The following is a 12,540-nucleotide window of genomic DNA, read 5'->3' as shown; positions in this document are numbered from 1 at the left end:
AAAAAAAAAAAACAAAGTTAAACTTTACTATTTCAACAGCCTATGGTTAAACCTGGAATGAGTTGTAATTATATTTTTCGGCACAAACGGTACTGGATTTGCAGCGACCACTATACGGAGCATCAGGTTTACAATATGCACACACGGTACTACTATTACTACTTTTACAGCAACAACTATACACGGTACCAGATTTACAGCCAACCAATATAATGGATATAATAATATCCATCACTTTCACTTATTGCTTTCTTATGGCAACATCGTTTTTTCATTCTTCTTCTAGTTCAACATTAAAAACAAAAACAAAAGCACGTGCACACATTAACATGCATACGCGAGGATCAAGGGAAGATTAATTTCATTAAAATTTTTGTAAACACATTTATTTTATGAGCCACAAAACTTATTGGCTTAGTCGAGTGTTACATCTTAATATACACATTAAAGTGATAAGTAACTAGAAATGGGTCTAACTAAGCAATATTTGGCTTATCGTGCTGTTGATAGTTTTAATATAATAGCGAGCGGCAGAGCAAATGTGAATTTCGCTATTTACAATAGAATCCAAGGACGCTATTTTGCCGCTGCCGCTGCTGAGAATGTTATCTTATGGGATTTAAGGTAAGGTAAGCGGGAAGTGAAAAATCGAATTGCTTTAATTGATGAATGAATATGCCAACTTTCAGGTTAGGTGAACGCGTATTAACTTTAAGAAGAGACAAACAAGAAGTTACGGCTTTACGCGCTTCGCCTGATCGTCTACATGTCGCTGTTGGTTACGTCGACGGCGCGGTGGAAATATTCGATTTGTCGAATCCCGAAGAAAGTATTTGCTTTTTAGCTTTGCATAAGAGTGCTGTATCCGTCTTGCGTTATGATGACCAAGGTATACGTTTAATAACGGGCAGTTTAGATACCGATCTGGTGGTTGTGGATACTTTGGAACAGGCGGGACGTCAAAGATTGATAGGTCACAATGCTCCCATAACGGATGCTCACTTTTTAGAACGTCTAGCTGTGTACCATATCGCAGTAAGCAGTTCGAAAGATACTCAAATTAAATTTTGGAATTTGGAGACACAATTCTGTTTTAAAACAATTGTCGATAATCGTACCGAAGTGTGGGCTTTGGCTTTCACGGGCGCCCTAATGGTGGCCGGTTGTGGGGAGAGTACTATGAATGTTTATCGTTTAACCAGGAAAGACTCTAATGACGTTAAAACAAATGCTTCAGCAAACGCAATAGAAGGCTTAAGTGTTGACGACGACGATACCATATCTCCTATTAATATTATGAATTGCGGAGTTATACAGAGAGCGGGCAAAGGCAGGTGTGTAAACTTAATAGCAGATCCATCGGAGCGAGTCCTTAGCTGCCATGGCACAAATGATCTGATCGAAAATTTCTACTTTTGCACGAAAGATGAAGCTAAGCAACGTTTGGCTAAACGTTTGAAAAAAGCTAGAAAAGCCAAACAGATTAAAGAACCCGAAGAAGAAGAACAAGAAGACGATAACAATGATAAGAATTTAAGTTTATCAGACGAAATTAAGCGCTTAAATAGTATAAAAACAAGACAGAAAATCAAATCGCTCGATATACTACTAGGTGGTCAAAATGAATTAAGAATCTTAGTTAGTTTAGCAAATAATAGCGTGCAATTGTATAGTATGAAGACTACGTCCAAAGATGAGGATGCCAAAATGTTACGTTCTCTCAATTGGCAAGGCCATCAATCCGAAGTGCGCAGTGTCTGCTTTAGCTCAGATGGCTTAGCTATTGGCTCGGGCTCGGCGGAATCTTTTAAATTCTGGAATCGTGATTCAATGCAGTGCTTACGCTCTGTAAGTACAGATTATATTTTAAGTTGTGTTTTCACGCCGGGAGATCGCTATGTCTTGTTGGGCTTAAAGTCTGGAAAACTTCTAATAGTAGATGTAGGAGCCGCTGATATTGTAGAGGAGATACCTGCTCACGATCAAGAATTATGGTCTATAATACTGCTACCCGATCAAAAGGGATGTGCAACCGGCAGCAGTGATTGTACAGTAAAATTGTGGACATTCGAGCTAATTGATGCTAACATTAAAGAAACGGATGTAGATAGAGTAACGCCGATGGCCAATTCGAGGCAAGTCAAAGTTTTATCTTTACTACATAAGAATACCTTAAAGTTGGAGGAATCCGTTCTTTGCGTGCAAATCAGTCCGAATATGAAATATTTAGCTGTGGGTCTGTTAGATTCGACAGTTAAGGTATTCTTTTTAGATACGTTTAAATTCTATCTCTCTTTGTATGGTCATAAATTGCCGATATTGTGCTTGGATATATCTTACGATTCAACCCTAATAGCAACGGGTTCGGCAGATCGCAATGTAAAAATCTGGGGTTTAGATTTTGGCGATTGTCATCGGTCGCTATTTGCTCACGATGATTCGGTAATGGCATTGCAATTCATCGCCAAAACTCATATGTTCTTTACTTGTGGTAAGGATGGAAAGATAAAGCAATGGGATGCTGATACTTTCGACAAAATCATCACACTGCCGGGGCATATAGGGGAAGCTTACGGTTTGGCGATAAGCTCGAATGGTCGTTATTTGATTACGTGCGGCTCGGATCGCACTTTGCGCTTATTCGAACGCACCGATGAACCGATAGTGTTACAGGACATTCAGGAAGAAGAACGCGAGGAAATGGAAAATGAAAAATTGGCTACGGGCGAAGATCACGGTATGGCTTTGTTACCGGGCTTGAAATTGCCATCGAAAAAAACTGTCGGTTCCGAAAAGGCGGCCGAATCAATTTTGGAATGTTTGGATGTATGCAAACAATACGAATTGGAGGGTGAGATAACGCCCACTTTACATCCTTTAATGAAGGCGTTAGATGTGAAAACTACTACCGATTTTCTTTTAATTACCTTCGCACGCATTAGATCTTCTGATCTGGAGGAGGCGTTACTATTATTACCATTTCCCATGGTTTGCGAGTTATTAACACGCTTACCCTCACTAATAGAAAAGCGATCCGATGAAATTGAATTGATTAGCAAAGTGACAATGTTTCTGTTTAAGATACATATGAAACCGATAAGTGGAGCTAGGCATATGAAATCCTTGCTGCAACAGATCATAAATTTATTAACGTCCGAGGTAAATGCTTTACGTGATTGCATTGGCTTCAATTTACATAGCCTGGGCCTGTTACAAACCGAGGTGGAAAAACGTGAAGACATTGAACTTTTCTACGAAGCTCTTCAAGATAAAAAGAAACGGGAAAAGAAACGACGTCAACGTGAGACGCTTAAACGTCAACTTATACATATGGCATGAAATTAAGAAGACTTAAGATTAAGATAAAGTGAAATAAAAATGAAATGTTTTTAATATGTTTAAATAGCGTACAACACATATATTACAGAGAGATATAAATACATTAATGAAGAATACCTATATAGATCGATCTACGAAGTTCTCCGTGTAGAAGTATTCCAATGTTTTTTTTTTATTTAATTTTCTTTTTTTGTGCAAGTCAAGTTGTTTCATATATAAATTGCTGAAGACTGCTTGGACGTGAAAATATGACTTTGTATGACGAAGTGGACGCACAACAATCATTTTTCAGTTTTGAAAGTTTTCTTTCATCACAAGTAATCCAAATGTGGTCTTTCGTTTACATAATCTGTACGCAGGCATTAACCTTTTCTAACGGATCCCGTTTTTTGCTATAGCAGGCTGAAAGAAAATATAATAAAATGATGAGAGAGAGAGATAACGAATTTCCATATTAGAATTTCATATTTGCAAACATAAACTAGAACCGAATAACATTATCACTCGGTTCATCTTAGGAACGATGGCGTCGTAATATCTGAATATTATTGCTAGGTTTCCGCAATATCAAGCATCGCGTCTTGTCTAATTTTTCTATAAAGACTTTAATAGGAGCCATTACCGAAACATTTAGATGACTACACCCCTCTTGCGATAATATGCGAAGAAACTAAAGAAAATTTCCTACAAAATGTTCTAAAAAAAAAGTAAATTTGTTTCCTGTTTTTGATTCATCAAACATATGGACGGGAGAGAAATTTCATATTGCTAAATGTGCCTTTGGTCCACCAATTAAGTTTTTTATGCTAAAAACACATCTAAAATGCAGATAACCATCTTCTTCGTTTGATATTTTTGAGGTTAAGTCGAGACATTCGTTCGACTTCGAAGCGTGGAAAAAATTGTCGCATATCGTAACGTTCACTTTATTGTGACAATACAATTATACGATGGTTGAAAATTTACAATTTGTTAGAATTATTCGAAATGAATAATGTTCCTATTACGCACACAAACATTAAGCGCGAATGCAAGGTATGCAAGTCCCCTTTTACACGTATAAGTTAAATATATATATAAAAAGCACTTACATCCGCATCGCGAGAACGTCCCCGGTGGCCCGTAGCTCAACTTTTGTATGGTGCACTTTTCTATTGGACCCGTAGGTTTCTCATAATTGGATTGATTTGCCCAAGGGAGACTCTCTTTAGGTTGTATGCAAATCGGTAAATAACTAAGCTTATAGGTAGTGCATTTCTCCATGGGACCTGCATTGCGTTCCACACCCACTTTAGGTACCACTGCATCAGGGCGACGATACTCGCATACGTCTACTGGCAGATATGATAATCGATTGATAGTACATTTTTCCATACCACCAGTTGGACGACAAATCAATGACATTGGTTTGATAGCTGCACGTCGGCAAACTGGTTTCGGCACAAAGTCATGTTTCTGCGTAGTTATACAGTATAATGGTCCGCTTGGTTTTATGCAATTCTCTTTTGGTTTTATAGGTGTGGTGCGTCCGACCATGCAGAAAGGTTGATAGGAAAGTTTTTGCACCGTGCAATTTTCCATTGGTCCGGTCGGCATTGCTAGACCATTGCTGGGTAAAATTGCTGGTGGACGAGTATAGCGTGCATCCGATCCTACATAGCTTAATTTATAGACGGTGTGATTGTCCGTCCGATCGGTGCCCAAAAACTTCAAACCAGTATTTGGTAATATGGCAGCTGTACGCTGAGGGCAGCAATTAGGTATATAACTAAGATTATAGGTGGTGCATAAATTCTCATATTTCGGCGGACATAAACGTTTTTGTTCAGCCCAAGGCATAGGTTCCTTAGGGGGTATGCAAATTGGTAAATAGCTAAGCTTTTGAACGGTGCATTTTTCTCCTGGTCCTGTGGGACGAATATAGGTAGCGGTTTGCACGATTGGTTTTGGCGGTGGATTCGTGCACACATCTATCGGCATATACGATAATCTATTCACCGTGCAACGCTCGAGTGGAGACGAAGGTGTGCATATGCCCGTAGGGGGAACGATTGGTTCACGTTTGCAAAACCCTTTAGGCACAAAATCATGTTTTTGCGACGACACCGCGTATAGAGGCCCTTTAAAATGCAAGCCATTTTCATGTGGCTTGATAGGCTGAGTACGTGCAGCGCACCAATGCGGCCTGTACGACAGTTTTTGTATGGTGCACTTTTCCATCGGCTCTTTAACAGTCGCCAAATGATTGCATGGTAAAACCGGTTTCGAGCGTCCGTCACCGCAATTGCCGATATACGAGCGCCTATAAATTGTATCACTTTCCATTGGGGCTGATGAACGCATTAAACAACCTTGCGGAAGTATCGGCAAAGTGCGCCTCGGTTGCTGGTAACAGCAGCCGGAATAGTCACCGCAATCACAACGGCACTCACACGGTTGCTCTGCCTCTTGAATACAAGGTGTATAGTCGGCAGGTGCTACGCAAGGATCACAACGCGGCGGACAATAATCACCACATCCAGCTTGCGGAGTGCTATCGCACGGATTATATGCCACATTTGCATTATTCTGATTATGCGTACCTTCCTCTGGCCCGTTGCATACCACGCTATACAATTGTACAATGTGTTTTTAAAAATTTGAAATATAATCTTAATAAGAGTTTTGCTTAAAAATAAATATGTTTATTCCTACGATTTTTCAGAAATACCCGTTTTTTAATTTTCCTGAAAATAGGCCCCCATTTAATTCCTATAATTACGAACACTTCAAGGCTTCTTGAAATATAGTTAACCTTTCTATGAATACACTTCGCTGAAGACTCTTCAATTTTCTTCAATTTTTCAAAATATATTTAAAATTTGTGGTTTTATTGCTCATGTAAGTTGATAAGTCCAAAAAAAAGGCTAGAAAAATCTCTCTTCAAATTCTTAGAATCAAGAATGATCTCTGTGAGAATGTGCATGTCTTGGAAAAGTCAGCAAGAATTACAGAATTGAACCCCCGTCTTTTGAGAGGTCGAAAAGCTCTACTAAGTAAAGAGAACAGGAAAGTTACAAAAGCCGTTGCGATATATTACAAATAAGACATCTTTGAGACGAGATGATTCGTTTCCAAGAAGTAAAGCTTGCAAAAAACTTGGCAGTTTAGAGTCCGTCTTCGCAACGGCGTTTAACAACATTGTTGTAAAAGTTCTTAAATCAAAATGTGGTTGTTAAAATTTTCCCCTTTTGTTTTCGGGCAGACATCAATTTGATTTTCAAACTTGACCTGTAGCCTCAAACTGAGAACAATTTCAAAATTCTATCGCAATTTTATGAGATCATAAAGACTTTAATGGCAGATAGATGGTCAACCTTGATTGGGATTATGGACATGCGGATATATGCGGATTCTCAAAAGCCTAGTTGAAAATTGCTTTCTTTTCCTAATATAAAATCGACTTTAGTGAGTATTTGTTCTCCGGGATAAGGCGAATTACTTACTTACTGCCAAGCATTCTGCCTGCCACTCATAAATCTTTCGCGTCGTCCTTAGACCAACGTGCAGGAAAAAGGATTAGGCCTATGTGTAATTATCAATAATTGCAAAGAGTTAACAGCCGAAAAATGGATTGTGGATGGACTTATCAAGGCAAAGTGATTTCAGGTTTAATACATAAACTTTCCTTTTCCCTTTAGGGCCCTGCTTTCTTCACGAAAGTTTATTTTATTTTATTTTTTTTTCTTACAGTGGAATTTCGGAATATATTGGCAGATGTATCTTATATAAGTCCCGTTTCCAGGTCCAGTTTCTTTTTTAAATTCGTCTAAAAGCCGACAATTGAAGCGATTCCTTTTAAAAGAACAATGCTTGCTGGATATATCTCATAGCAAATACAATCGCTTGGGTCATTGGTTGAACAGAAATGCTTCCAAAGACAAGTTTAATCAAAAATCTGTCGACATTTATGATTAAAAGGATGCGAAGCAATGCCACATCCTCCGAGTCGACACAACTCATAAACTCTCTACATTACCTTTGCCTTTTGTTAGGTAAGTGACAAAGAAACTTTTCCGCGCAGATGCATAGAAAGCTTTCGTTCTACTGCTACACGCTGAATGAGAAAAAATTCCCAAGACTATGGCCCATGAAGTCTTCTTCCCTATCTGCAAGACTTTGCGATTGCTTTAGCTGGTGTCTGGCTGGTCCTGGGCTACGCAAACTCCTTACTCCACTTACCCCTTGCAATGAGTGTTGGTTTAAAAAAAAATATTAGCAATACTTACGCAGCACACATCTTAACGGTTCAAGTTCCTCTTCCTTATTGTTATATATGGAAAATGTTAAAAAAACGAAAAATTTTTTCCCTTTTTTTCAATTCGTAAGAAAAATTCAAAAAAATATTAAAAAAATTTATTGCATCAAGCGGCGCTTTCTTCTTATTCCTTTCGAAGATATGCTGTCGAAGGTGTGCGGAACGAATCCTTATTGTTTCCTTTCTTTTATATTTTTCTTTAAATGCGTTTATATTATATTTATAAAATGAATTCGTTGAATAATGGTTAGGAGGAATGAATTTTGATTGCACAATTACAAGAGCAAAAAAATTATAATTATTATTATTATTATATAACAAAAAAAAAAAAAAAAAAATTAAACACAGCCGAAAACAATTTCAACAAAATTTTGTATACGACGACAATAACGAGAAATATTTTTTAAAAAATTTTTTTCTCATAAAATCAAAAACGTATAACAGCAAATTCTTAAGCAAAACGATTAAACAAAGTGAAAAATTTTTACTCAAATATTTCAATATACACTGACTTTTAATATATACGTAATTGTAGATGTCATAAAGTATATAAAAAATAAATGGATATAATGATTGAAAGAACGAAAAACACTAAAGTTTACTATCCCTCGTCACCCTCTTTTCAGCCTGCCACTCCATTGGATGATTGAATTGAATTAATTCTGATCGTTTCGTTTTTTAATTTAATTTATTTCATTTCGCAGGCGCAGGCGCCGACACTTCAATAAGCGATTATTGATATATTATGTTGCATTTCCGGTCAATGGTGAACGAAACATTTGTGAAAAATGTTTCTTTCTTTACTTCTACCAAGTGCAGCAGCCAACTTGCTTCATCCGCGTCAAAATGCATGAAATGCAATGTCTGTGATATTGCGACTGCTCGTCTAGTTAGGTATATGTATACCCAATCTTTTTTTACATAGTAGAAACGTGCATTTGAGAACCGTGCAAAAAAAAAAAATCATGGAAAAAAGTACACGCAGAATATGGGTAATTTATTATGAAATTATGTTCGACATCTTTAAAAAGTCGCATAACATTAAAACACTTTGAATGATTTCCCTAAAAATCGTGTAAAAAAAGTAATAATGAAATCCATTTTATATATTTACAAAACAAAAACAATTCATTCAAATGAAGTATGATCATAAAATTCTTTAACAGTCACGAACACATGTGTGAGCATCAAGAAGCGAGAAAAAGAAAGAGATAAAGACTGACTGCTGTCTAGGTGTTGTGTGTCTAATCGGTAAGTATTACGTCTCCCGCTTGGAAAACCGTGACAATTGCAACGGTGTGAGGAAAGTGGAAAAGATAAGGACTAACTGCTGCCTAGTAATTGACGCGTGCTAATTAGATCCAATATTTCCTAAATTATTCCGCCAAACGAAGAGATGTGGCCCGACAGGAATAATTTCTTAATTTCTCTTAAAACTATATTGCGAACGAGTTATGAAACACCTTGAACGTCAACGTTTCCATCGTAATCGAAACACTATACTAATGACATTTATTTCAATTTTCATTTAATTCAATTTTGGAAACACGATCCCTGTTAACCTATTCGTATTTCTATATTAATTCACGTCATTGTAATTCAATAAATTTGATCTTTAATCCGATGGATTTATATTTTATATAATCGCTAAAATATGATATTCTGTTAAGCTTACTAGAATTTTAACCGAAGAGAAGTAAGTCATGAAATATTTCTTTTATCCGAAAAATAAGTAAAACTTGTGCCCGATATTTTGAATAATGTTTAGGAAATCTTTATTTTATAAAACTTTTGTGGCCTTTTAAGGCGAACAGGTGAAAAGCAAAGGAAATTAATTCAAGCAATTCACGATATCCTATAATGATCGCCAACTAACGGTGGTGGTTTTATATTCACCTGCTGATGACTAAACTAGAAATAGTGGTAAGTAAGTTTTATTTGTACGTTGGTTCTAATTCTTTTCTTTTTTATCAAGTGAAAACACTAGAGTGGGACGTGGATCATCATTAAATACTCTACAACACCTTACGTTGAACGTAGTTAGTGAAGAAAGACTGGCGGACAGACAAGCATTTTACTAAAAAAAAAACATTCTTGACCACAACATCATCCTATACTTATTCCTATAACAACTTTGGGGAAAAAGTCCAAAATGTGGTCAAATCGGAATCATTTTCATTAGGGTTCGTCCTTGGGCTGAAATATGTTGGTAAACCAAATTACATCAAAGAAGAAAATTACGAGGCTTAGGTTGACGTCTGTACAGAGGTACAGACAAGCTTAGATGGATTCACGCAATGATTCTGAATCAGTCGGTGTAATAAAAGTTGCGTTTATCTTAACTTTCTCTGAATGTCGTATATATCTGCACAAGTTAAATATATCCTTGTACCACACAAATGGAGTATAGGGTATAAAAACGAAACAATATTTATATGTTGCTTTCTTTTCCTTGATATCGTTCACACATTTTTAAACCCCTTTGCGGCTGCTTCAAACACAATTAGAAGCTTAGTCGATAGGCTCTAGCTGAGAGCATACGTTGTACGTTGTTACAGTCTGCCATTTTAATCATGGAATAATAAGAAGAATATTTGGCTGGCTCGAATTCGCTATTTGCGGTTAACTTAAATTAAAATCTATTTTAAACAACGTTTCAAAATTGTAAGGATGACGAAGCGGACAAACACACGACAGACTTCGCTGAATAAATGATTCCCGGTTTCCAGTTCTGATTCGCAAGATGGAAAATTAATGAATATAATTAATAATTTGTTAGAAGAATGTACGCAGTGGAGGACACCTTGTATTTGTTTTAGCATTCTTTTGAAGTAAGCATTTTTTATACCCTACATCGCTTGCGGTACAAGGTTATGTTAAGTTTTTGCGGATGTATTCAATATCCAGTTTCAACTTTTAGTGTAGCGTAAGTGATTCCGAACCGATCTAAGCTTGTCTGTCCATCTGTCCATCTCATTTCTTGTGTTCACTCCAGAGATTGCAATTTTCAAGATATTGTGACGAAATTTGGTGCTATGAGTGCTTTTGGCCAAAGATCGAGCATTGGTCCGATTCAATTTATTTTCCTTAGCTTTCATCCCTCAGCCAAATTACGTTAACATACAAAAATGCATGAAAATAACTAAAGAATTCCTCTAATCTATAGAAACAACTCACGCGTGGACGGACAGACAGACAGAGAGAGATAGAGAGAGAGAGAGGGAGAGAGCGAAGCATAAATCAATTTAGGATATAATTCTGAATCAACCGGTATAGCAAAAGTTGTATCTACTCTAGCTTCTTCTGGATGTCACATACATCTACACGAACTTAATCTACCCCGTAGGACATCCGCGGTGTGTGATGTAAATAAAATCACACATTTTTTGAAAGAGCTTTCAAAGTTCGCCAAGATGCAATAGTCCAAGCGTAAGTACGCATTTAAATCTAATGTATCAAGACCCATTCATGATCTAGTGATCCACTTGCAGGTACGCAGTTAATTGTTTAATATCAAAATTTCTTAAACCTTATCATTCGATTTGTGCATGTACACCGTGGATAAGTGAAATGTCGGCCTAAACATGAAACCGAATTATGTATGTATGTATTATTTCCCGTATTGTGTAACTTTATCAATTAATAATTATTGTCTGCCCCCCCCAACAATCGCAATTAATCGCTAACCATACGTAACGTCACAGTCAGTCAAGAGAAGTGAGAGAGACGTAGAAAAGTTAGTTACTAATAACATTTTTTGTTTTTTCATTTTCTGTTTTTTTTTTTATTTGTTCAAAATTAAATAGATTACAATAAAAAGTAACTTTACCTCAGCAACAAGCAAAAGATGTAAGAGAAATGAAGTCGATCAACTCGATACCCATCACTGTTATCCTAAGAAATCCCTAAAACAAGTAAGAAAGTTCGGTCGTGACCGAACCTTTTCTACCCATTACCGTTATCCTTAAAAAAGCTAAAAGAAGTAAAAGAACAACATTTTCATGCTCTATAATATGAAGCGAGCGCATCTGATTTTTTCAATTCCAGATTCTTTTGCAAAATTTATCGGCGATATCTTCATTTTCGCAAAGGGAAGAATGTTTACCACAAACACTGAACCGTTGCACAGGCAGACAGATGGACAGAGACGGAGAGGCGGACATGCTGAGACGCATTCCAATTTAAAAATTGGCCAAGAATTTGTGTACTTTATGCGGTTTGTGTGAATTATTTCGGCGCTTTATGAAGATATTTATAAGAAGAAAAATATTAAATTTTTTATACCCTATAATGTCGGGTAGGCGTGGTAAATTTTTTCCACTTTTGCACAGATACAACATCGTCCACAGAATTTAATATATATATATATATATAAATAAATCATCAAATCATATCAAATAAATGATATATATATATGAGATATATATATATAGATATATATATATACATATAGGTCGATGTAGATTGATTGATATATTAATATATATATATATATATATATATATACATATAGGTTGAAATCAGACAATTAATAAAAATTTCCTTTGATTGTTTTGATTCAATTTTTTATTTCCAAATTAGTTTATTTGATATTAACACATACTCAATACAAAATACAGTTAATTGAAAAGTTTACAAATTCTTAGTTTTTATTATAATAGTTCGAAATATAGATACCATAGATATATGTGACAAACAAAACAAACAAAAAGAACAAAGTATACGTACAAATTATTTGGTTAATACCAATTAATATGACAATAATGGATAAAAATTAGATTGTAGTAAAAATAATAAAATAAATTTTAAGTGAAAATTTCATTTATATGCTGTGTACAAACAAGAAAGACATAGAAGAAAGCGCCCAAAATAAACAAAACGATTACAAGAAGAGGCCATTTGAA

The 12,540-nt window shown here is 36.0% G+C and overlaps 2 protein-coding genes across 2 annotated transcripts; one reads left to right on the top strand and one right to left on the bottom strand.

The window, feature by feature from the left end:
- Window positions 1-325: 325 nt before the first annotated feature.
- On the top strand, window positions 326-3,478 carry LOC119639375 (WD repeat-containing protein 3). Its single transcript, XM_038036706.1, has 2 exons — window positions 326-624; window positions 690-3,478. The coding sequence occupies exons 1-2, from the start codon at window positions 467-469 to the stop codon at window positions 3,337-3,339; spliced, it is 2,808 nt and encodes a 935-aa protein (XP_037892634.1). The 5' UTR covers window positions 326-466; the 3' UTR covers window positions 3,340-3,478.
- Window positions 3,479-4,317: 839 nt separating this feature from the next.
- Window positions 4,318-5,964, bottom strand: LOC119639241 (stabilizer of axonemal microtubules 1; the record flags this gene model as incomplete). The annotated part of the gene is made up of 1 exon (XM_038036524.1): window positions 4,318-5,964. A coding segment is annotated over one exon (1,647 nt), but the record flags the coding sequence as incomplete, so codon positions are not given.
- Between the last annotated feature and the right edge of the window lie 6,576 nt (window positions 5,965-12,540).

Source organism: Glossina fuscipes, unplaced genomic scaffold (genome assembly GCF_014805625.2).
Source record: "Glossina fuscipes isolate IAEA_lab_2018 unplaced genomic scaffold, Yale_Gfus_2 112, whole genome shotgun sequence".
NCBI lineage: Eukaryota > Metazoa > Arthropoda > Insecta > Diptera > Glossinidae > Glossina > Glossina fuscipes.
This window is presented reverse-complemented; position numbering and strand designations above follow the sequence as displayed.